General features: G+C 37.4%; 1 protein-coding gene across 5 annotated transcripts in view; it reads left to right on the top strand.

Moving 5' to 3' along the window:
* LOC117404055 (KN motif and ankyrin repeat domain-containing protein 1-like) overlaps positions 1-21,478 on the top strand; it is a 70,121-nt gene extending 48,643 nt beyond the window's left edge. For 4 of the 5 annotated variants that reach the window (XM_034006710.3, XM_034902483.2, XM_058989958.1 and 1 more), the window contains 10 exons: positions 8,783-11,452; positions 13,711-13,932; positions 15,064-15,172; positions 15,662-15,856; positions 16,184-16,271; positions 17,170-17,389; positions 18,700-18,842; positions 19,570-19,770; positions 19,864-19,962; positions 20,444-21,478. In XM_034006710.3, coding sequence (XP_033862601.3) covers positions 8,783-11,452; positions 13,711-13,932; positions 15,064-15,172; positions 15,662-15,856; positions 16,184-16,271; positions 17,170-17,389; positions 18,700-18,842; positions 19,570-19,770; positions 19,864-19,962; positions 20,444-20,506 — 4,010 coding nt within the window. In that variant the 3' untranslated portion in view covers positions 20,507-21,478. Of the gene's footprint in view, positions 1-7,637; positions 7,782-8,782; positions 11,453-13,710; positions 13,933-15,063; positions 15,173-15,661; positions 15,857-16,183; positions 16,272-17,169; positions 17,390-18,699; positions 18,843-19,569; positions 19,771-19,863; positions 19,963-20,443 lie in introns of those variants that run through there. The other variant, XM_034006706.3, reaches the window with a different exon arrangement.
* Positions 21,479-26,457: the final 4,979 nt, after the last annotated feature.

The following is a 26,457-nucleotide window of genomic DNA, read 5'->3' as shown; positions in this document are numbered from 1 at the left end:
AAGGAACCTCGACACCTGTGGTTTTCAACCCTGGTCCTCACATACCCTGACCGGTCCAGGTTGGTTTCAGGAATAAAATATTTACCCTTTTCCAGTCATTGAGCTAAGACTAGCATTGCATTCTTATTTGTATAATCTATATGACAGGGGTATTCAATTAAATTCCCTGGAGTGCCAGATAAGGCAATGTCCAAATCTTGAGGGGCCACAGGGCGATCATGATGTGCGTATGGGGGGGTGGGGGTGGGGTGGGGGGTGGTAAACCACTTACAATGATACGATTTATGATTTGCCATTTTAATAATACAAAGCAAATATGTATCACTGTACTGCTATTAAAATTGAATGCTAGTAAACTTAATTTTATTACAACTATTAAATTAAAATGGACATCTAAATTCCTTTTTGTTTAAAATGTTGACACTCGCTCGCACCGTCTGTTTTTGAAAAATGACTGCAAGCATGCCAGTTGAGTAATGAAAGCACATCATTTAGCACCCCACTTTGTGCAGGCATGCATAAAATACATTCAAATAATTCAGTATCAGAAGAGTACCAGGGTGAACAGCAAGCATTTAAACAGCAACCTTTGGAAAGATGGAAGTTACAGGAGAGGAGTCATTATCTGAAGAAGTGAAATAATATCAAACTGTAAAAAAATCTAGAATTTTAAAAAAGAATAATTGCAATCACTATTCATAATTGTGTTAACATTAATACAGACTAGTCATTTATTAAAATGTCGTGCTCTCATTTTAGCGTTTTTCATTCTGCGTTTAATGAGAAAGTAAAGACTTGGGCATTTAAAAGCCTATTTAGTTGTTTCACGTAAAAAAACATAAATTTAAAGTGATTTTTCCCGCAAAACATAATTAAAAACAGCCACGTTTTGTGGAAAAACCGCCCAGTTGTCAGCACTGCAGCTGGCATCCAATGGGCCGGATCTGGCCCGCGAGCTGCCAGTTGAAGAACGCTGATCTATGATCTCATTAAGATCATGCAACATCACACACAGCCTACATTGATGCTTGGGAGGGAACACCCAGTAATGACTGCAAGTGAGGCTTTACAAAAACTCCTCGTTCTATCAAATCATCTGTTTTATTAAACCAGTTTGAAATGTTTCTTGTTGGTAACTTTTTAATGTACATAACTGACTTATTTTTGACAAAGCGACTTCTTTCTGGTGGTATACATCTGCAAAGGCTTTGAGTTGTTGAGGTGGTGTTGTGTGTGGTTTTATTTATTTATTTATTTTTAATATTAAAGCCAGCTTTACTCTCTCCACATCAGGATGTCTGGTTGCTATTTTCCCCTTGAAAAGCAAATTGCTTTTCTTCTATGAGTTTGTAGTATATATTGCAGAATGAAAGAGGAAGCTTCATTTACCCCTTTAAGTTGTCCGGCTTTTTATGTAAGTATGCCAATATTTATTATGCAAGTCTAAAAAAAATCTCTTTTTGATGATTAACTAATCCTGACTGAAACTCCAACCGAGTTAACTGATTCGCTTGAAGTCCGGCAGGCTGGCAGTGCTTTGCAATTTGTCAGGAAATTCCAAAGGAGTGTGAAATTTTCTACTGCAATTGGGGCTTGCTGATGTGCCTGGGCAGCTAGGCAGAGGCCAGTCTTTTCATGTGCTTTAGTTCATTAGAACTAAAAGTATTGTTTGGCTTTGGTAAGTACAGGAAATTTAGATTGTGTTTTTATTATTGTACTGTAAGTCTATTAACTGCCCCTGTTGAGGGTTTTAGAGTCTAGCAAATTTTTATTTTTTGTTTTACAATAATCTTGACAGCAGTGTTTGTTTAATTTGCAGGGTAGTGAATGCTTACAGTAATGACGGATAATGCATTGTGGTGATTGTCGTGACATTTAAATTGGGTGATCATTTGTTTGTTCTTTTTTGTTGATTTAACTGTTATTCAAACCTGTTTCTTTACAGTATTTGCAAATTTAAATAATATTTGTGCGTTTTTGGTTAATGCAATACTGGTGACTCTTTCTATAGCCACGACACCTGTAAGGTTATGACTTGCCTTTTTACTAATCTTCATGTGTGTTTTTGAAGCTCTGAGCCATACTGTAAACAGGGTATTATGTGATAAATATACTTGAACTGTCAACTCTTTTAAATCGAACAAATGTTTCTGTTGGACGTGAAGGTCCTGGAGGCCAGCTTGTTTTTAATGTGCTTTTTATTTGTACTGTTTTACTGTGGCATTGGAGACCTAATGTAATATTTGTCTAGCTGTCTTACATTTACTGCAACCCAAAGCTTTGAATGTCACTTCAGTTTCTTAAATGTCTCAATAAAGCTCACCTTACCTAACCTAACTATTTAAAAATATTAAGCCAGCTCAAAATGAATGTCAGGTGTTTTCTAAGGCTGCATTCACACTGGGTCCGTTTCAGACAGACTCTGGTTCATTTCGTTTGAAATAATGTATCGGTCTGCTTGCTGTTCACACTTATCTGTGAACAAAGGGGCCGAGTTCGTTTGGATGCAAACTGAATTTCATTTTTTTGGTTCTTTTCCATTGTTTTTCAGGACCGAGTGTTTGTTTTCACAATGCAGTTTAAGTAAACTCAGTTTTACATCAATTACATCAAACTGACTTGGTTGATAATCCAGACAAATGTAAATGTAGGACATTGAAAATGTGTTTTGCGCTGCAAGGTTTGGAGAAGGCGTTTCTCTAGTGTGAAAGCACAAGCTTTGGGTAACAGAACGCAACCATCAAAACGTGTATTCTGTGTCGACAGTTTTCTTCAAAACCATTATTAAAATACAGTATCAGTTCACAAAAAGATCTTCATCAAGTATCATCGCTTGATTTGGAAGAAGCATGTTTGCAGTTGCATAAAGTAATTATGATAATTGCGGTGTAGAATAAAGGAACTGTATCAATACCTTAATGTACCTAAACCGAAAAACTGGTATACCGACCCATCCCTAGTGGGAACACACCTGAAGAGCCTTCAGCGTCATTACTCCCACTTCTATTGTAAGGAATACTTTTTTTTTTTTTAACTGTTTTGTTTATTTATAGCAACACCTGAATTTTACTGCAGCACCCAAATACAAACACAAAAAATACAAATAAGAACATAAGAAAGTTTACAAATGAGAGGAGGCCATTCGGTCCATTTTGCTCATTTGGTTGTTCATAGCTTATTGATCCCAGAATCTCATCAAGCAGCTTCTTGAAGGATCCCAGGGTGTCAGCTTCAACATTACTGGGGAGTTGGTTCCAATTCAATTCTCTGTGCCTTGTATTTTCTGTTCTGAATGCCCCTTTTATCTAATCTCCATTTGTGACTCCTTGTTTCTTTTTTCAGTTCGAAAAAGTCCCTTGGGTTGACATTTGTCAATACCTTTTAGAATTTTGAATGCTTGAATCAGATTGCCGTGTAGTCTTCTTTTTTCAAGACTGAATAGATTAAATTATTTTAGCCTGTCTGCATACGACATGCCTTTTAAACACGGAATAATTCTCGTCGCTCTTCTTTGCACTCTTTCTAGAGCAGCAATATCCTTTTTGTAACGAGGTGACCAGAACTGAACACAATATTCTAGATGAGGTCTTACTAATGCATTGTAAAGTTTAAACATTACTTCCCTTGATTTAAATTCAACACTTTTCATTATGTATCTGAGCATCTTGTTGGCTTTTTTTATAGCTTTCCCACACTGTCTAGATGAAGACATTTCTGAGTCAACTTAAACTCCTAGGTCTTTTTCATAGATTCCTTCTTCAATTTCATTATCTCCCATATGATATTTATAATGGACATTTTTATTGCCTGTGTGCAGTACCTTACATTTTTCTCTATTAAATGTCATTTGCCATGTGTCTGCCCAGTTATGAATGCTGTCTAGATCATTTTGAAAGACCTTTCCTGCTGCAACGGTGTTTGCCACTCCTCCTATTTTTGTGTAGTCTGCAAATTTAACAAGTTTGCTTACTATACCAGAATCTAAATCATTAATGTAGATTAGGAATAGCAGAGGACCTAATACTGATCCCTGTGGTACTCCACTGGTTACCTCGTTCATTTTGAGGTTTCTCCTCTAATCAGTACTTTCTGTTTTCTACATGTTAACCACTCCCTAATCCATGTGCATGCATTTCCTTGAATCCCTACTGCGTTCAGTTTGATAATTAATCTTTTATGCAGGACTTTGTCAAAAGCTTTCTGGAAATCTAAATAAACCATGTGTCACAAAGACGGCCAGAGTGGGTGGCGTCAGACCAGAAGCAGGAAGGAATACAGAGACAGTGGTTGTGATGAGCTGAGTGCAATGGCTGCACTCAGCGTTTATTAACAAAATAAAAGGTTTCAAACAGCACAAAAACAGGACACGGCACTATAGCCAAAATAAAGAGACAAACAAAACGGACTACACAGACAAAACACGGTGAGTGAAAACACTTAACTATTATTATTCTTCTTATTATTATTATCTTTGCCTCCGTCTCCAATCCCGTTCTCCACTCACCGAACACCTAACCACGAGTGACTAAACGTGCATCTATTTATACTGTTTGTGCTGGGATTCAATTACTAATTAATTATTCACTTGAATCCCAGCACGTGAATTCATTACGTGAAACCCCGTGTTCACATATTATATTTTAAATGCACGTGCGTGATGTGCCATCCCGTGCCTAAATACAAATATACACTTTTTAAATACACGTGAAACACAGACCCGTTTATATCCCGTGTACCAATGACTATACACCAACATTAACACACGCACGCAACACACAAATGCACACAGGGGCGGGGCGCATTGCCACACCATGTCATATGCTTTGCAATTGTCCATTGTCGATGTTGCATCCTCAAAAAACGCAAGCAGGTTAGTTAGACAGCATCTCCCTTTCCTAAAACCATGCTGACTGTCTCCCAAATGTGTTGACTGCTGAAGCCTGGAGTTAACTGAAGTTCTCTGATGAATTATATTTAAAGTTATATACAGGGCTTAGTCTTGTATCCTGTGGGAAAAATTGGATAGCCACATATCGGCCTACACTAACCAATATTTCTCCAACAGACTTAATTGCTCTGTAATTTTAAAGAAAAAGAAAAAAAAAACATACTTGCGACAGCCAAAATGGTTATTGCAGTGGTGTACTTTATTTATTTATTTTTTTTAGAATGTAGCCTGTAGTTTGTTTGTAGATTCTGAGCACACAATTACACAGACTCATCAGCACATCGGATAATGCAAGTAAAATGAAAAAATGCCCTACTGTGTGAATTGGATGCCACTGTTATGAGAAAGCAGTCTGCAATGATCAGCAAGTCTATTGAGACAATAATTCTGCAATTCCTGCCCAGTTGGTGTGAAAGCATACCTTTTGTGGAAAATTACTTCTTGTGTTCCTTTTGTCCCAGTTCTGCTCTGTCGACTCACGTTACTCATAATTGGACCCAAAATGAAATGCCGCAAACGTACAGTACAGTCTGCTGATGTTTTATAAAGGCTCTGAAATTAAGGGAACATCTTATTAAAAGAGCTTCTGTGAAGTAATAAAATTGAACGACCAGAATTGCTGTTTTTAAAGAACTGACAAGTTCAGATAAGGTTTTCATTTTTTGTTGAAGAAATTGTGGAATACAGAAAAGTAAAATATTAAACCACAGTCACTGACATAGCTTGTGTAAATGTTTATCTTAGCTTTGTATCTTCTGCAGTACAGAAACATCATGTGCTGCTGTGACTGCCAGCCAGACTAGACGTTCCTGCTGAGATGCACTGTGCTTTTAAAGACTAATGATGGCATAGGGTTACTGTTAAACTACAAATATAACTCATGTGACGGTTTAAAAAAAACAACAAAAAAAAACTATTTCAGGGTTGAAATATCAGTTGCCTGTAACCGTACAGATTTTTGTATTTCAACCTTCTGGGTTTTTTTCTCCAGGGACTAGTTGGTTCCATACAAGTCCAAAATATAAGCTGAAAACACTTTATGAAACTGTCTTTATAAACAAACATTCACAGAGTGAATAAACAAACAGCGTTGCAGTGGGTATGTGGCGAGCGTAATGCATTATTATTATTTGGTCTTGGACTTGGATTAATAAAAAAATGATTGAAAGTGATTACCTATTGTAGGAATGTTCATGCTCGCTTTAGGATAGCAAGATTTGTCACACACTCCTGTTCTAAATCCTTTCTGGGGTTTCTCCTGCAGATATTTGTGTTGATAAATAACAATAAAAATTGTGCACACTGCAATTGTAGTGGTCAAAAAATAAAAAATTCCCTACTTTATGCTGTACTTTTTTTTTTTTTAGTTTTGCTATAATTTAAAAAAGTAAGCAGTTGTTTTACATGACTCTTGTTGCTACACTGAAGTCAAGGGTTAAGTGTAATAGAATTGGTTCTGCCGCACTCTGCATAACAACTTTGAGTGTCTTGCTTTTGTCCCACGGCTATGATTTCAGAATGATTAGATACTGCAGAAGGAGACCGCCTAGTGCACCTTTTTTTAATTGCACTGTTTTTCAGTTGTACATTTCTGTAATGTGCAATTCTTCCCTTTTTTTTTTTTTTTTGGTCCTATTTATAATTGTCATTGAAATGTGTTGTTATCAATCCCAAGTTTGGTTGTTCTGGTATTACCAGCTATTGTACAGCACCTCCCAGCACCACAGTACATTATTTTCAGGCATAATGATACAAAGCTGACAAACTTGATTTAATTTTCTATTGTAAGCTAAATGCTCAAAGTGTGTGTAAACCAGTCTTCTTATGGCAGTTGGGTAATTTGGTCTAAGTTCTAAACCTGGTTGGTGGGTATGAACTGACAGCCTCCCAGTGTGTCTTGATTTATACTCCCAGTTCAACAGTACAGCTGGATTCCGTTTCTCATAATGGTGCAGCCTGGTGCCAGAAAACACCGACACATTGAATGACATCTTTGGGACATGTCCATTGTGAAACTGCATGCCATTCACCATGTAAAACAAATGTTTGCTTGTTATGATGAAACACAGCTGTTTGGAAGTGTTACATACCCATGCATACCAGTATTTGTGTTGGATGCACAGGGATTTAATTCTAACATGAACTTGTATTCTATGATTTCAGACACATGTACAAGTACAAATTAGCTTTTGATACAGACTGTAAGAATTGTCTTTGAAGATATGGTGTTTTCATATTTAATAGTTTTACTACTCCAAAAAAAAAAAAAAAAAAAATCCAACTGCTGAATGTCTACATTTGAGCTACAGGCGTTTTTTGGGGGGCAATGCATTACTATATATATAAAACTTATATATAAAAATGTGTAGTGCACATAATTTGAATTACTAAAGCTTACTGTATGATAATCATGTAGCTTGCTTTTTCTCTTACTTTCCAAAAAAACATTATCCATTGGACAATTCTTTCTTTCTTTCACAAAATGTAAAGCATTAAAATCTTGGAATTATTTATATATATATAAATATAAGGATTGCCCAATTAAGAGCCACATATTATAGGAAAGTAATAATTTAAACTGAAAAGGGTAAGTTTAGACGGGGTTCCATTCGGTAGGAGGAGGAGCTGGCTGAAAGAATCCTGTGATTGGTGGAGGCACACAGCCTATAATCAGCAGAGCTGTGCTTGGCTAAGTTTACACTAATAGTGGATTTTTTCCTTATGGGGTGAAGAATGAGAAAGCACAGGCAGAGTTTGATAGCGGCTTGCTTTCATTAGATGAAGCCAGTGTGGCGAATACTAGAATCTGAAGGCCAGTGTTATAAGCAGCAAGGTAAGTGAGGCTTATTTTTTTATTTTTTTTTAAATCCTAAAAAAAAAAAAAAAGACGTGTAAAAGTTCAGGAAGTTCATGAAACTTTCTTGGTTGCTGTGTTTTAAAATGTGTTTACCTGCAAGTTGTGTAGCAGCATTTTTTTTTATTTTTTTTTTATTATTGATTGGAAAGCTTTCAGAAGCAATTAAGATGGTATTGTACTTTCCGGATACAGTAAAACTTGGAACAACTGTTACCTTGTATCTGTCTTAAGCGAGTATAGAAGCTTCTCTAACTCGACGCTCAAGCAGTCATTTTCTCTCTTTAGCTGAGGAATTTATATCCTGTTGCAAACTGGTCAGACTGCATATTTTAAGGATTTGTTTTTGGAACAGAGGGAAAGTTACAGTAGCAAATCTTTCTTTAGCTGTCTCTGGTCTGTGTTTTCACTCTTTTAGTTTGAATTATGAACGGTCACAGGAAGAACTATTTGTGCAAGTTTGTTTACTCTTCTGTCCCCGTCCCCGAGGAATCTTTTAACACATGGTTCAGTGCTGTGGATGTGATCACCTGCTATTCAGCAGCAGTTACACTCATTATTCTGTTACAAAAAGATGTTGTTTGTACAGCCTTCAGTGCTGTTTGACTGTATGTCTGGTTAAATGTGAGTTTTGTTCTGTATATCAATACTGCATGTTAAAATATACTTGATTGATTTATTCTTGATTTTGTTATATTAGAATGTAATTATGGAGTTCATAACACACGTGATCTGCATTCACATATATTTTCTTTCTTTCTTTTGGATTAACATAAAAAAACAACAGCATCGCAATATAGTTTACCAGCAAAACCTACCAGGAAATAATAATTAAATAATGCAAACAGAAATTAAATCATTATTGTTTAGTGATGTGTTTTTGTTCAGAATGTTTAAATGGATGATTTTCTATTACTTTTGTTAAACATTAGGTTATGTAATTGTGATGTACTCATTTTGTTGTGTTTTCCCCCCCACAGAAAAAGAGGGAGGTCTGAATGTGGAAGATGACAAGGACTCACCAGCCCCTTACTTTTTGGAAACTCCCTATGGTTATCAGCTAGACCTGGACTTTCTGAAGTATGTGGACGATATTGAAAGGGGCAACACCATCAAGAGGTTAAACATCCAGAGAAAGCCTAAAGTGGCAAAATCTGTGACAACACCCAGGAGTGGTGGTGGGCAGACCTGTGAATGGACATCGACAGAGTCGTTGTCATCTTCATCAAACAGCGATGACTATAGGCAGTCCCCATCTTTCCTCGCCACTAGAAGCCAACCAACTCCTCCTCCAGTGAGGGCAGCTGCTTTACATGAGGCCTCCCCAGCCTTTCTGAGTGTCCCTGAGGGCAAACTCCTGCCACCTCCTTCCCCGAGGCTTCCCAGACACAACTTTCTTGTGGAGAAAACCTTGATGGAGACACGAAGACGGTTGGAGCAAGAGAGACTGCTAATGCAGCCCCCTGCCAATGAGACCCGCAGGCCTAGGCTTGCCAGTTTGGGGGGAATGGGATCGACCGGTTCTCTTTCTTCCTTTACCGGATCCAGTGGGCACAATCAGATCTCCCCAAACCCCCAGCAGCACCTTCACAATGGGCATCAAGCCAATGGAGAATACAATCCATACTTTACCTCCTCCATAGGAAGCTCTATCCGTCACAGCCCAATGAGTTCAGGAATGACTACCCCAGTCACCAACGTTAGCCCCACACACTTACAACACATCCGGGAGCAGATGATGGTAGCCTTGAAGCGGCTGAAGGAGCTCGAGGAGCAAGTCAAGACTATCCCAATTCTGCAAGTAAAGATCTCTGTGCTGCAGGAGGAGAAGAGACAGCTAACCCAGCAGATGAAAAACCAAAAACCATCCAATCAGAATACTGGCTGTGCTTTCAGAAAAAGGTCCTACAGTGCTGGGAATGCTGATCACCTTGAACAGCTCTCCCAAACTAGAAAGGGAGGGGAGCTACATATTGATTCTGAGGATGAAATGGAAAGTCTAGGGCAGAGCTCTCAAAGAATAGAAGAGTTCAGGCAGCTCACCGCTGAAATGCAGGCTTTGGAGAGAAAGATCCAAGACAATAGCTATGATCTACAACCTGGCTTATCCCAAAATGTGGAGCAGCAACGGAGTGTGAAAGAACACAAATCTGTTGCTGTTGGGGCTAATGAGAACATGAATGACATTGTGATTTATCGTAAGTCATCTAGACAGTGTCAGGAGGTAGCAGTGGGGACCGAGACTGAGACAAGGAGTGCTGGCGTTGGTGTAACAGAGGCTTTGCTGGGCATGACAACAGAAGCAGAGACAGAAATTGAGATGCAGAATCAGACCATTGATGTACTGAAAGACAAAATTTACAGGTTGGAGGTGCAGTTGAAAGAAACAACCCATGAAATGGAAATGAGCAAGTTGAAAATGGAGCTTCAGGCAGCGGGATCAAGAAAGAAAGCTGATAAGGGGTCAATGGCTCGACCAGTGGTTTGCAGCACCTCTGTAGAAGCATCGGTGCAGATGCAAAGCCAAGCGGTGGGAAATCACATTGATTTCACTGATTCTTGTGTCGGCAGAGATTTGCAGACGTCTACTATTGGATTTACCTGCAGACCTGAAATCCAGAATGCCGCTGTGGGCCCGGAAATACCCATGAACCGATGGATTGTCCGTGAAAGGGTGGAGACTCAGGATCAGTGTACCGGGCAGCATGTTGTAATGTGTAGCAAGAATGTGGGAGTGGAATTGAGTGTTTGTGAAACTGGAGTGAATACAGAAGAAACTGTGGATAGTTTAGCCCTTTGCAAAGCTAAGCTCGAACAAGCTAAAGAGTTTAGGTCAATAGGATGTGGGGAATGTTCAGTGGATGTGACAGTTTGCCCTATAAAAGAGCTGGTGTCTCTAGACACAAATACAGATTATGTAGAGAGAGTGGAGTTAGGTGTCATGGCCATACCTCAGACTTCTTCTCAACAAACAAATACAGTAATAGATTCCATTAGCAAGTTTACCAACACAGAAACAGCAACTTTCATGAATTCCAGCACAAACACAGTGTTAAGCACTTCTGATAAGCAGACAAGTACAGTACCGACTGAGACTAGAACGGTTGCTGTGGGAGATGGTAGAGTGAAAGATGTTCAGTCTGTTAAAATTCGTTCCATTGGGGTGGGTACCTTGGTCAGTGGTGATGCTATTTTGGAAAAGCCATATGCAGTGAAGACCAAAGATTTTGGTGTAGGGCAGGTTAGTGTCAATGAAAACTTTTTGGTTGGTCTGAAAACACGCAACATTGCCTGTGGACCCTCAACTCAGGCACTTTCACCTGCCAATACCAGAAGTGTCGCATTGGGTGACAAGGGTGTTCCTGTAACAGGACAGATCCAGCCATCTGAACCGGAAATAGCCTTTGGTTTGGACCACTATATTGAGCAGGTACAGAAACTTCTGCAAGAGCAGCAGATGCTTCTGGCTGAGAACTATAGTGAACTTGAAGACACATTCGGGCAGCCTCATTCCCAGATTGGTTCCCTCAACTGCCAGCTAATGAACACATTATCATCTATAAACACAGTTATGAAATGTGCAAGTACTGAGGAATTAAGAAGCTTGGACATCTTGAAGCTCTGCCCTGATACTACAAGTGCCATAACAGGTGAGGTGACATTTTCTTAAACAAGTGTCATATGCATAATTGTTTCAAAGCTGTTTTTATGTATACTTTTAAATTAGCATTTCATGGTTAATTATGATTCCTTCAAACTTAATCGTGCAATTTGGTTGTGTAGACTTTGTAACCTAAATGGTAGTGTGGTGTATGTCACATTCTCTCCAGGATTTCTTAATGGTTTTTTTAATGATTTTCCCACAAACCGCTGCTGTACAGGACGTTATTTATTCAACCAGTACTTCAGATATAATTTTTATACCCCTAAGAACATATTTAGAACTGCAACAAACTGCTATTTTAAATTGGATTTTTTTTTTTTTTAATATCCCAAACAAGCGGCCTCTTGCCAGTGTTCTATCTTTACTATGTTGTTCATACCACTCAGTTGGAAACATAAGGGAGTTAATATTGTGTCTAAAGAAGTACTTGATAGGATTTGACAGTTTTCCCTGACCCTGAAAAATGCATCGGGGCTTTGGAAATTTACCAACAGTTACCTAATTTCTTTTTATACCAGAAGCTTGGACTTTAAATGGAAAATGTTTGGCTGCTACTAAGCGATAAATGATGCTGAATTATAAACCGTAATGAAGCTCAGTCCCCCTCCATCTATATTTTTGTGCATTAACCCAAACATAGTTTTCAGCTGCACTGGGGGCAGTAGTTGCTTGTACAAGATAATAAAATTGATTTAAAATCCCTAGTTCTCACTCCTTTAACACTTACTGTTATAGGGTCTTTAATGACCTATAGTCTTGCTGCCTTTCATTGAAGTACTGTATGGTAGGGCACACATTGTTAAGAGTTATTCCTGGTGTTTTATAAATCATCTGAAATTACTTTTGTGGGACGACTACAGTACGATGTGAAGGGGTGTTTTGAGAAGAGAGAATCTTTTAATTAACATGGTTGCTTACTTGATGATCTCTTTTGAAGTATGTGGGAAGATGAAGGACTCTGTTTTAATTGCAGTAGATTCCTGAACATTACCCTTGGCTTCTCTAATAAAGCTTCTGCATACAGTTAGTCAGTCATACACAAACATGTGCGTTTTCTTTGTATTCTTGAACAGTTTTTTTTTTTTTTTTTTACCGTCTGTGTCCAGGTTGAGAGTATAGCATTGGCTGTACTGTATTCCAAAATTACAAAAATAGGTTTTATGATAGATAAAGCAAGTCACTTAACCTCCTTGTGCTCCGTCTTTCGGGTGAGACGTAATTGTAAGTGACTCTGTATCTGATGCATAGTTCACACAGCCTAGTCTCTGTAAGTCACCTTGGATAAAGGCGTCTGCTAAATAAACAAATAATAATAAGGAACGTCTTTTTTGGACTTGCTTATCTTGTGGCTAAATAACTGGAAACATCTTAAGAATAATGAAGGGTAACACCTCCTTCAATCTGACAGTCAGAAATAGGAGTTATACTTTTGTACTTGCATTGGATCAAACTTGGACAGAAAAAATGTCACAAGTTGGCACTGCTGATTTTAACAAATTACATCCCGTAAATTATTAGTAGTTTTGCTTGCCAAATATTTTTAAGTATTTCCAGATTTGGAATTCAAAGCACTTTTACTAGACCAGCCAGAAGTCAGTAGTTTAGTAGCAAGAGAGACTCTTAACAGTTTCCTTCCTTTTTAATATTGTTTTCAGGGCTTAAAACACATATTTGCTTACAAAATCCACAACTGTACAGAAATTGTAGTAAAACAAATCATGTTAAATATTTATTTTATTGTTCAGATTTGTTCAAATAAGGTTTAAGTTCTTTTTTCAGTTTGGTACAGTAGATGTATTCAAGCAAACTTAAAGAAAAACCTTTATCACAGTGGGCATCCATGGAAGCTAGAGTATAATCTTTAGTAAGTAGAATACAAAGCCAGTGTAATGTTGCAATAAGATATTAACTTTCACAAGTACAGCAGCAGTCTTTTTTACTCTGACTAATTAACCATTCCTTATACAGGCATGCAGATATCCTTGTTTGAAGGCAGACGCCTTCCAAAAACAACTTCACCCATTTAATACTGAGGGATGAAGCAGTAGTATGAAAGTCTGGGTTAAAATGTTGAATACATATTTGATGAAGTATAACCCCTAATTTAGAACTAAATGGTGAGTGGGTTAAGCATTTTATATAGAGAACTGCATTGAATAACAGCAGCTGAAATCAAGTCTGAACTCTGCCATAGCAAATTAAAGAGAACGTGCATATCTCAATGTAGTATTTTGTGTCTGACAGATATCGATCAGTCTTTGCTCAGCAGCACTACCAACACGTGTGTGTCCTCCACGACGCAGTCGGTCATTCTCGAACAGAAGGTCGAGGCCACACCAGTGGAGCAAGTTACATCTGTGTCTACAGTGAGCGAGTTAAACACTGGGTCCAAGACCTATACACCCCAGGAGAATGTGACATCTCGAATGAATTTGACGGATCAGCAAATTACTTCTGCCTTACATGGTAATTGTTTAGTTTTCTGTTTTGCAATATATTTAAAATATTTCTTTGAAAAGTGCGCCCCATTCAGGGCTCTTGGATAAAATCAGCTGTAATGTGTTCTGGTCGTTCATTGCACCCTGCAAGTCACTGTAGTATATTTATTAGCTAATCGATAAAGCACAGCTCAGTGTTCTCTGTACAAACATTACATTGTTGTTTCCTCTACCGAGGGTGAATGACAGTAATATAATGGTTATATTCAAACAAGCTGGGCACTGTGCATCAGCAGGTCTTGCTTATACGAAGTATCAGTGGAGGCTGTGGTTGAGGTTGTTTGTCACGCTGTTTGGCTTGGATTGAATGGAATTCTGTTTATTCAGGGCAGTGAAGCTTTGGGACAGTTGCAGTTTCTTTAAAGAGTGCTGGATTTTGGAAGCGCTTGTGTAAAATACTTCCAGTACATTAAAGGAGCAAGATGAACATTTAAAAAGTGTATATAATGAAAACTCTTTTCTTCGGTGAGTTTAATAAAGTAAAAGTGGAAGTGTTTACAAAAGAACAGCCTGTCTGGACCAGGCGGAAGACTTTAATCATAATAAAAATAAACAAAACAGGAAATCTGGGCAGTGCCACTTCCTTGTCCGCCCACACTCTTTATAGGTTGACTCACAAAGACTCATTCTGTATCCAAATTACCATTGCATAGTTTTAGTCCGCTTGGGATTTTAAAAACCGATTATTTCTTCCAGTAATTATAACCAACACATTTCTTTTCAAATTTTTAAATATTCAAGTAGAAATAAAAAGCTAGGGAAAGTTAAGACAAGCTCTTGTTTGGGTTAAAGTGAAAACAGCTTAGCGTCGTTTTGAAGTTTGCAGAAACAAATATTTGGATTGTGTTGTGAAACTCGGCTTTAAAATGTGTTTGAGATCAGAATTGTGAGCCATGTCAAAATGTAGCAGTGTACCTGATTCATCAGCTAATAACAATGCCTTGTGTTGTGTACTGGCACAAAAATGTGCTGCCTCCTTTTCAGCCCAGGGTCATCGATTGCTCAATGATGTAGCGAGATATTGTTCCATTTAAGTAGCATTGTTATAGTGTACATTTCAATTTCAGTCCAATATATCTTAATATAAATATCATTACAGGGCAGTCTTGTAGTCCAAATACTCTGAAGTCTATTATGAAGAAGAAAGATGGCAGACAAGGCTCAAATGGCACAAAGAAGAACTTGCAGTTTGTAGGTGTGAATGGAGGGTAAGTTTTAAAAGTGTAACACAGGGCCGAAAATACATTGAAGAAATGTCCATAAAAAAATTAAAAACACATCTTGCATTAATGTATGAATGATGTACCTCCCAAAGGAATTGTGTAGTAACCTGACTTGGAATGGCAATGATATGCATGTGTGGGGAGGGGGAGGGGGTTAAACAGGATGGATTATAATGTGATGGTGAATAAACTTCTGCAAGAGAACTGCTGCAATTTGTAACAGCTGTTTATAGCTGGCTAATGGCAACAGTCAAACAATCTCTCCGTTGGGCAGCTTTGTAAAGCTTTAAGAATGATAATTGATTGTAGATGGACTCATGTTTTGTTAAAAATGTTCATAATTGGTTTTCAATGTGTTCTGTTTACACTTTGAAAAGGAAATGCCCCTCTAGATACATGACTTTGAAGAAATAGATCTTTGACCTGCTCCACTCTCCACCCTGACACAACCACTCATTTTGTTTTGTTGTCCAGGTATGAGACCACATCAAGTGACGACTCAAGTTCAGAGGAAAGCAGCTCGTCGGAGTCGGAGGATGAGTGTGAAAGGAATGAGTATTTGAATGAAGGGGTGGCTGGGAGAGCTGAGGAGTTTTGCAATGAAGGTGCAATGAAAGTCAAAGGAGAGACTGAAGAGGGAGATGCTGAGAAGGTGGAGATTAGAGAGAGGTAGTTGGAAATGTTTCTAAAAATGGAAATATTAATCTCTTTGTAACTTAAGGGCCCTAAGAAGACAAAGTACCCAAGCCTGTATTTGTAATGTACACTTAAAGAAACAGAGTTACTCAGCGCTATTTATTTATTTATTATATATATCGCACACACACCATGTGTTTTACTATGGAGTATCTAAGAAATTGAAGAAAATAGATTTCTTAGCTTTTTTTCTACCACAGTCATCAAGATATTTCTTGTATGTCCTATAACATACATACACAGCTAGGAGTTACCTCAGCATTGTGCAGCACAGTAATTTAGGTATTTTCTTTACCTCAGGTATGAGCTGAGTGAGAAGATGTTGTCGGCATGCAATGTATTGAAAAATCACCTGAATGACTCCAAGGTTTTGACTAACAAAGATGTGGTAAGCAAAATCCTTTCATACTCACTCACATACAAACACAAGTCCTCATTTTTTCAGGCTGTGATATAACTAAACCTAATCCAAGATCTATATTTGAAACTTGATTCCTGATTTATAAAATAAACACAACCCTCCCAGAGGGTGATGTATGCAGTATATGTGTTTTGGTTTGTTATAATTAGGAACAAATGGGAATTAATTCCCCCATTTTAAATTATCTCCACGGTGGCTCTAACCCTTGTCACCATAGAGTGTCCACCCTAAACCAGAATTACTAGGCCAACAATGATGAATGTTTTTCAGTGAAAGCTGGAATGTGTTGTTTCCTCAGACAGCTTTCATACTATGTTGTGAAGTTCTACAGTTGATCTAAAAAAAAAAACACTTTGAAGTTGTTTCAATTTTTATAAAAACAAAACAGTAAGCTATAGCACCCCCTTTACTTCATGACCATAGCATGTCTTTATTAATCAAATCTGTGGCAATGCTGTACTGGGCTGATTCGGTATTTCAGTAGTTAATTGAATCTGCAAAAGACTGCAGCACTGGCAAACTTCATCCAATTGAAGTGTAGCATGGGGCCAGGGTTGGGGTTAATTCCTTTTTTTTCCAATTGCAATTCTATTTCAAATCCTTTTTTTCAAATCAATTCCTAATTCCCAATTCTAATTCATTGTCAAATCTAAGAAAATAGATGAAAAAAAAAATAAAAAAAACTTGCCATTTTAATCTTCAAAACGTGGAATTAATATCCCTATGCACCAAAAGGTGAACAAATCACATGGCCTATAAACTGCCATTTACTGCTAGAAACTGATCTGTCAGCCGTGGTATTTCTCTATTCTTGTACCATGACGTGCTTGTGATTATGTAAAATTGTTTGCTGCTGTTTCACCAGAGAGCTTGTCTGAACACGATTCAGCACGAGTGGTTCCGTGTCTCTAGTCAGAAGTCTGCAGTCCCGGCTATGGTTGAAGATTCTCTTTCTGCCTTCAGAGAGGTGTCTGCTGCAGTCCTGCGACACATAGTCAACATGGCTGATGGCAATGGAAACACAGCCCTCCATTACAGTGTGTCTCACTCCAATTTTGATATTGTCAGGCTGCTTTTAGATGCAGGTTTGTCTTTTTTTTATTTAACAGTTGGTTCCAGCAGATTTATAGCCCTTTCCTCACTCTGCAGAAAATCTGCAGGTGATTATCTGGCACTTGCAATGGGGCTTCCTACCATTGTCAGGGCTGATAGCTACATATGATCTAGTGGGAGTAGCTGGGTTCAAACAACAATTGGTTATTCCTGGCATCGGATGAGTACTGTTTTCATGGCCTGAGTTGACACTTGTCTGCATGCTTGCCGCATACTGTAGCTATGTCAGAATATTCCCAACACAGAAATATTGTGTGTCAGGAATATTCTGACATAGCTACAGTTATGTATTTATAACAGCTACTGACCTAATCCATGCAGTTATCCCAGGATCTTAACCATACATTGAGTCATGTAGTTTAAAAGGTGTGTTAACCAAGGTGTTAAAACAACTTTTCATATCCCTGGTCTCTTGTGTTAATCTTTTGGTTCTTTGGTGGTTTTTGTTTTTATTTTTATATACTTTGATTTGGAATGTGCAGATATTTTAGAGACTATGCTGTAGAAGTAACAGTTGCGGCTGCTTGCTTGTATGAAAAAACTTCCTGTGCAGTAGGAAGCATTTTCACTACAGTGCTCCAGTTGCAATCTGATCGACTAACCTGCCACACAGGAAGTGACTAGGAACCAACCTCATTTGTTTTGAACTACAGTGTTCTTGTAAATGTCTATCAGAACCCAAAGGGGGGATACTGAGAGTGCTAATAAGTGGTAAGAAAACCTTGGTTAGCACTCCTTTTAATAAAAAATAAAAATGGACAAACAATGAAAATCCTTTTAAAAGTCAAGCTGTGTTGTTGATTCAAATGACACATGTAACCCCTATGTTTTTAAATATGCTTTTCAATACAAAGTCACGAATAACCTTTTTCCCACGTTTTACATGATTTGTTTTTAACAGAGCTGTGCAGGCGTACATTAAGCTGGTGTCTAGTATACTAGTATATGCTGAGCCAAATGTGATGAAGTGCAGGCACTCCTGAAAGAATGGCTCATTGTTTTGTTCCTTGTCCCACAGTGGTGAATGCCACTCACATAGCTTAAATACAGATCCATTGTGCATGAGGAGCTGGTTAATTGTTGCCTTACTCATTATGGCATGTTCAGACTGTTCAAATAAAACCACAAAAAAGAAAAAAAAAAATATATATATATATATATATGCATGCTCTCAACAGTAGATGTCATTTCAAGTGTTCACTGTCCAATAATAGTGTTATTTAACCTTCACCTTGACTAGTGCTGTTTTCAGACCAGACTGACTGTAATGGTTTCATTGCAGATGTCTGTAACGTAAATCAGCAGAACAAAGCTGGATATACTCCCATTATGCTGGCTGCTCTTGCAGCAGTGGAGGCAGAAAAAGACATGCGGATAGTTGAGGAACTCTTCAGCAAAGGGGATGTGAATGCTAAAGCCAGCCAGGTCTGTATTACATTAGCAAATGCAGTACTGTGTAATAAAACATGAGATTTTGTGGCATTTTCAGTTGGTGCATTTTAGGCATTAGTGTCACATGCTCTGCACATGTTGCGTTAATCCAGCCAACACTTCCATGTAATCATGTAACCACCATAGCGTGAATATGTGTAACGACTGAAAAAAAACATATGAAACTGTAGGCTCCTTCATTATCATGAACAAGTTACCCAATGCCGATTTTATAAAGAAAAATAGGTAGTATTGGTTGAATGTTTTATCTTCTACAAAGCTCAATTATTTTGAATTTTTCATATAGTAGTGCTTTTATTGTGTCGAATATCCTATCGTGCCATGTCACTTGAATTAAATGAAGGTGCATTGGGTGTGTATTTGATCAGATGACTGCAGTTTAACCAGAAGACACACGGTGGTTTTTGGTAACATAACAAATGTGTGAAGAAGTAAAAGCACTGCTGCCCCCTGCTTGACACATTTGTGACTTTCAGCTGAAGCAAAAAGGGGCATTCCAAACTCGATTAACACTGAGACCACAGCATTCTCTCAAAACAAGTAGTTTAGTTGAGGAAATTAAGCTTCCCTGTGAGGGGGGGTGCGATAGACGTGGGGATGCTTCTTTACAAAAACACACATTGCAATTTGTTTAATATAAAAAGAACATTGAAGGATGTACAATTACAATGGATTTTTATTTTATTTAAATTTTTTTAAGGCTGGCCAAACCGCACTAATGTTAGCAGTGAGCCATGGGCGAATGGATATGGTGAAAGCTCTGTTGGCATGTTCCGCTGATGTCAATATTCAGGATGATGAGGGGTCCACAGCTGTGATGTGCGCCAGTGAACATGGTCATGTGGAGATAGTAAAACTCCTGCTGTCTCAGCCTGGATGTGATGCTACATTGACTGACAGTGTAAGTTAACACTGAAAAGAAAACTCTGTGTAATATTCCTTTTATAGGTATTTAAAGCAGTATTTACTTAAACGTTTCTTTTTAATCTTTCAGGATGAGAGTACTGCATTATCGATAGCTATGGAGGCTGGACACAAGGACATTGCAGTTCTTCTTTATGCTCATGTAAACTTCTCCAAAGCCCAATCACCAGTGAGTACTGTATATATTGTTCATATGACATACAATATTTATCTGGCTTTCCATTTAAAAAAACAAAACGGCTATCATTAGAAGAGAGCAGTAACACTTTGCATAAAAAATACTTTTTAAATAAAAAATAACAATGTACATAGATTACATGTGATTACTGGAAAGTGGGGTTAAAATAACTTGCAAGTCAATCACTCAATCAATATTTATTTAATGTCGTGCCTTTCAGAGTGGACCACCATCACAAAGCACTTTACAAGATAGTGAGGAACAATGCAAAATATATTAAAATACAAAAATGCATTGAAGTACAGGGCATAGTACATTAAATACAAATAGTAAAAAACTTGTTTACTTTTCCAATGATATTCTAACAGTAACTAGTGTTTTGGCCACCTGGTGGCTAATTATTATAGCTGCTGTATTTTCTTCATGTCATTTTAAAGATGGCTCAGAATTTTCTTTTTCTATCTTTTCTTAGGGCACACCGAGGCTTGGAAGGAAAACGTCTCCTAGCCCAACACGAAGAAGCATGTTTGATTAATATTCCAAACCTGTCGATCCCCCACCCCACTCCCCAAGCTGCTATTGGTTCTTGTTAACCTGGACAGATACTGAATGTAGAAATCAGTTTAAAAAAAAAAAAAAAAAAAAAAAAAAAAGTGCCTGAGCTCACCAGCGTATTTTAGCAATAAAAAAGTATGTATGTGTGTAATATGAAATTATCGGCAGCAATAAGCAATTGAAGCTTGGTAATTTAAATATTCAGAAATGCTGCTTTCGTTTCTTCATTGAACAGTCAGGTCTCTTCCTAGCTCTTCCTCATTTTAATCTGCCGTTGACGTTACGTTGTCTCTATAATCAATGTATTATGTAATCTGCCAGTACAGGTTCTGTTACTCTCAAACAAGCCATATTGTCAATGGCATATTTATATTGCTAATCTTGCTTTACATTTATTTATTTTTTTTGCTTGTTTTTTAGCATTAACCCTTTGACCTCTTTCCTTTTAATTTGAGATTAAAGACCTAAATTGAAATCATTTTAGTATAATCCTGGGGAAAGATGAACAGGGAAGGTTAAAGGGTTAAATAAATCAAAGTGACCCATTTGTTTGGTCCAAATTTATTCTATAGAAAGATATCTCAGAACGAATATAGTGTATAACTTATGTAAAGATCATTTGTATCTATTTAAAAATTGAGTCAGTATTTTCAAACTGTTTTATGTAACCCAATTAATACAACATTTACATGAAGTTGCATATTTACTATCAACCTATAGTTTAATTCCTATAAATATTGTATTTGTCATTGTGTATATAAGTATATATGATGGCATTTTTAGTCTAACTGGAGGTGCTCCATTTGTAATCACTTCTGTCTTATGTAAGCTTGTCTTATGTACATTTATGTCCCAGTATATTTAAGGTACTTTAGTTGTGTCCTGTATTTTTAATGTTTGAAGTGCCTTAGACTTGCCATATTTCTGAATAAACTGCTTTGTGCTAATTTGATTGCTGTTCTCTTATGTTCATTTTACACCCCAGAGCAGGATTTCTACTGAACAGACTAGCCACATACTGTACATACCTTCAAAGTAGTGCAGTCTGGCTCTAGCTGGGTTTGTAATGTTCTGTTTTTAAGTTTTGATCATCAAGTTAGTTTTGTTTTCCCATCCAAATGCAGTATTAAGGGGAGTAATGTATTGACAGGGGTGTGCAATTCGTATTGCCCGACACCCAGGACAACAACATTTGTGTGAGGGAAACCAGTTTTGCTGTTATACTTTGCCCATCGGATAAGTAGTTTTTATTTATTTATTTTTCCTATGTTCGTTCTGTTGCTAGAAAGACATTCCAGGTACATTTTTAGAGAGCCAAAGAAACCCAGAAGTGGCTGCTAGGAGAGCCACTGACAATGCACAGAATAATCTCTTAAATTGAAGGTATTTACGTTTTTTTGTAAATTAGCAAATAAGTGCTTAATGTATGAACCTGACATTTAAATACAGCAATCTAGTAAAGTTACAACAAAAAAAACACCACAGTCACTAAGGTATTGGCGGCTTAGAAAAAAATCATGTTGTGTAATTTATAGTTATTTGAGTCATATGATCAAGCGTGCACAGTACTTGTTGTGATGTTTAAAAAAAGTGACATTTACTGTTTGAAAGCATTTCAAGACAAACTTTAGTGTTACTAACCTTTTTGCTACTTACAATATATATATATATATATATATATATATATATATATATATATATATATATAAAGATTTAAATGCTTTATTTAAAAAACTTTACTAGATTTGAACAGAAGCGGTATTAGTTATTTATTGGTCATGCGCAATCCATCGATTTATTTAAAACATTGATTGTCAAATAGCGATATAAATGAAATGCTTGTATGAGGTTCTGTACAATATTTTATTTTAAAATAAAATAGACTAATTCTCATGGCAGTGTGTTTGTATTAATTTATGTATTTCTTTTTCAGTGAGAGTAGTGTTGAAAACTTAATTCTGCTATTGGTAATGTTCTTAATGATAATAATTCCTATTGTAAACAGGTTAAGTTGACAAAGTTTTACTTGGTCATCTACAACTACGGTAACTAAACCCAGCCACGTATCAGGTCAGTTGATTAATGCCCGCTCAGCTAAAAAACATGATGATGAGCTTAACTAAATTTTAGTTAGTTCTCATCCTGATTTTATAGGTCTCACTGAAACTTGGTTTTATCAGTCTGGTGATGCCTCTATGTAAAATTCTCACCTCAGATTATGACATTATACACTGTCAATCTGAATTGGTAAAAAAAGGTGGTGGAGTAGCTCTAAACTATAAACACTGGCACTGAGATTCAATCAAGTTTTGAAGCTTTATTGGTTTCAATACAAATTGAGCATTCTCTTTCAATGAGAATTATGATTGTGATCTCCTGGTACTCAAATGGATTTTGTACGAGAGTTATTTGATTTTTTGGCTCCTTGGACAATGAACTCTAATTTACTAGTGATGGGTGATTTTAATAGCTGGTTGGACACCAGTGCCTTGCATCTCAGGTGTGTTTTTTAAACAGAAATGGATCTCTTGGGATTTCACCAATCTGTTGCAGGTTCAACACATAAACAAGGTCAGTCTTTGGACTTCATTTTTTCTTTCCAGTGAAGATGTTCTCTATTATCCCTTTACACTGGACTGATTCCTATGGCAGTGTCTCAGACCAGGAAAACACTGTGCAGACCTAAAAGACTGTTAGACCAGACTATTTTTAATGAAGTTTTAATTAAGAATAATTCAGTGGTTTAGCTGTATCAACTGATGAAATGGTCTCCAAGAGATGTGTTTTGTCTAAATCCTGTCCTAATCAACCCTGGTACACCCCAGAACTAGCACAGCAAAAGAGAACTTAGAAAAATGGAAAGCATGTGGTGAAAAAGTAAAAACCTGGAATTAAAGGATGCTTTAAAATCTCTGCAAAAGGCTCATAAGAGAGCGATAGCAGAAGCAAAATGTCAACATTTTTCTGGGTAGAGAAATAATGCTATAAATAAGCCTAAGGCTTTATTTCAGATTGTCTCAAAATTAAGCAAAATAGTCAATGATCTTTATATTCCTGAAGGTTCCCCAGAATTATGTGAATCTACACAAGATTTATTTATTTAGAAGGTTATAAAGATCCGTGCCTTTATACCAGCTGATATTTCTTGTCTTTTAGCTGGAGAAAAACACAGATTTAAAGATGCCCTGTCAAATTGATCATTGATGACAACTGCAACCGTGGAACCTTTTTTTAGCTGCTACTAACCCTTCATATTGTAACCTTTATCCTTGTCCTGCCACCTTAATAAAAGGTGCTAAATCTGTTTTGCTACCGGTTCTTACTGATTTAATAAATAAATCCATTACCGAAGGAATTTTTCTAACTCCTTTTAAAAATGTGCTGATTTATCCTATTGTAAAAAAGCCAGGCCTTAACAAATGAGAATGTTCCAACCTTCACCCTCTCTCTCCTTTATGGCAAAAGTTCTTCAATGTGTGATTGTGTCCCAGCTTCAGGACTCTATCTTCTGCCCTTCTAGGTCCTTTTCAGTCTGGTTTTCGACCCTTCCATGGTACTGAGATGGCTCTGCTGTGTGTTGTAAGTGACCTTTTGAAGATTTTGGATGCTGGAGGTGCTGCAGTTCTCATCCTCCTTGATCTCTCGGCGGGCTTTGACACCACTGACCATGGGCTCTTACTTGACCGCCTGGAAAACCGCTTTGGCATTACTGGTCTACCTTTGTCTAAGTCTTTTCTTACCAAATGTACCAGCACACTGTCAATATGGACCGATGTGTCATCACTGTTGTTGGTTAAATATGGGGTCCCTCAAGGATCCAATCTTTCTCCCACGTTATTCAATCTTTACATAGAGCCCCCGGGGGAGACTCCAGTTCCACCAGTATGGTGATGACACACAGCTGTATGTGCGTGTCTCAGGCAATGTTGAGGAGTTAAGGGCTGGACTGGAGTGCTGCCTTAATAGACTTCAGAGGAATTCTGGGACTCCGCTGCGCTCCCACATCACTCCGGTTCTGAGGGACCTGCATTGGCTCCCAGTCCGTGAGAGAATAGATTTCAAGATCCTGTGCACTGTTTATAAAGCATTAAATGAAGTTGGACCAGTCTACCTTCAAGCCAATGGAAATTAGAATCTCTTCTAGCCTTCTTAAGTTTAGAAAGCAATTAAAACCTTGACTTCGTCACAGAACATGGGTGTAACTTTAGAGAAGCTAGAATGGTTTCAATAATTTAATACATAACTTGAAAGTGCAGAATTTTGTGAAATATATTTCCGTTGTACTGTATGTTTTTATATTGTTTATGATTTACTATGTTTTTATATATGGTACAATATGTTAAAAGATAATGCTTTTTGTCTTGTACAGCGCTCTGATGTCAAATTGCATTATATAAAAATTAACTGAAATGTTGTCCACCCCCCAAAAGAAAAAGCCATCAGCGTATGAAACCAGGATGACCCTGCTGCAGCAGTGTTCCAGTTAGAGAAAGGGGAGGGGAGAAACAGGCAGAAGCTTTTTTATATTTGAATCACTCTCAAGTATTGCTTATTATAGTTGTACTCTTAGTATGTTATTCAAATTTACTAGCAAATGTGTTCCAAAATGCACTGAAAGGCACATTTTCTTAGATTATGTTATACATTTGTTGAGGTGAGGTCACAGGAAACCTTTTGTAGATCTTGAAAAATTTAGTGAACCAGTCAAGTTAAAGGCTAGATCCACTCCTGTTAATCACTGATTGTGTTCACTGTTAAGTAAAACCAAAATCCTACAAGTTATATTCTAGTCTTTGTGTGTGTGTGTTTTGTCTAACACGGAGGAGGTAAGTTAATATTCTTGTTTTTTTATGCCGGGGGGGGGGGGGGGGAGGAGAAACAACCCTTTATATTCCTAAACTGAGAGAAGCATCTATCTGCCTTTATCATTGAATTTGACCAATATTCTAGAACAGTAAAACAGTGCCACCTTGTGTTTGCAAAATAAGCAGTCTTATTCTGCATGTCAGCTTGCACTCCTATAACTGATATTTTTAAAATATTCACTTATTAAAACAAATAGAGACTAAAACAATACTATGAATGGTACATTAAATACAATTCTCACTCTTGTAATAAAACTGTATGTCTGTAAAATTTTTCAGGTTTACAAGTAGACAGTCATCAGCAAACAGGAACACACTGTTTATGAACTTGTGGATGTGTAGTACAGTGAGAACTAAACTTCATTATTGATGCCACCAAAAATATTAGCATAATGAGAATTGGTGATGTGCCTTTGATCAAAAACCAAAAGGCAAGGGCTGAAGCCCTACTAAAATCATTAGTACAAATTAGACGCTTTTACTGACAGTGGTGAGTGTATAAATGTGTTATCGGGTCATGTTGCCGCCGAGTCATTCAGATGCTTCAAGAGCTGCCTAGACAAAGTTCTGCATTTCTATCAGAATTTAACAGATAATCATTATGAACACCGAGCCAGTTTTTCTGAATGTTTTTGTCAGTACTTGAAAATGTTAAGCCAATCCATGAAGAGGTAGATTTATTGTTTATCAGATATATGCGCTCCAAGCTGAGAGACATTGCTCAATTCCATGTAAAAGTAATTCACATATTTTATCATTTGCATACAGTCTGACATTTACTTATTACAAATGTGTTTATACAAGAATATTACAATGGAAGCAGCATTAGCTAAAAACTATGGCTCACACTAAATAGCAGATCCTGCAGGCAACTGCATGATTCAGTGTTTGAGAGGATTTAACACAAAAATTAAGATGGTTTTAAGTAACAAGAGTGCCAAAGACACGACTCTGGTATGGAACACGCTATTAACCAAAGTATCATGCTGCAGAAAAATAGGACACAGAATAAGAGGCAATGGAGCAGTTTCTTCAGGAGGCAGAATGTTCATTGGTAAAGCAGTGG

This window comes from Acipenser ruthenus, chromosome 2 (genome assembly GCF_902713425.1).
Source record: "Acipenser ruthenus chromosome 2, fAciRut3.2 maternal haplotype, whole genome shotgun sequence".
NCBI lineage: Eukaryota > Metazoa > Chordata > Actinopteri > Acipenseriformes > Acipenseridae > Acipenser > Acipenser ruthenus.
The sequence above is the reverse complement of the archived record's forward strand: the minus strand, read 5'-3'. Positions and strand labels throughout refer to the sequence as shown.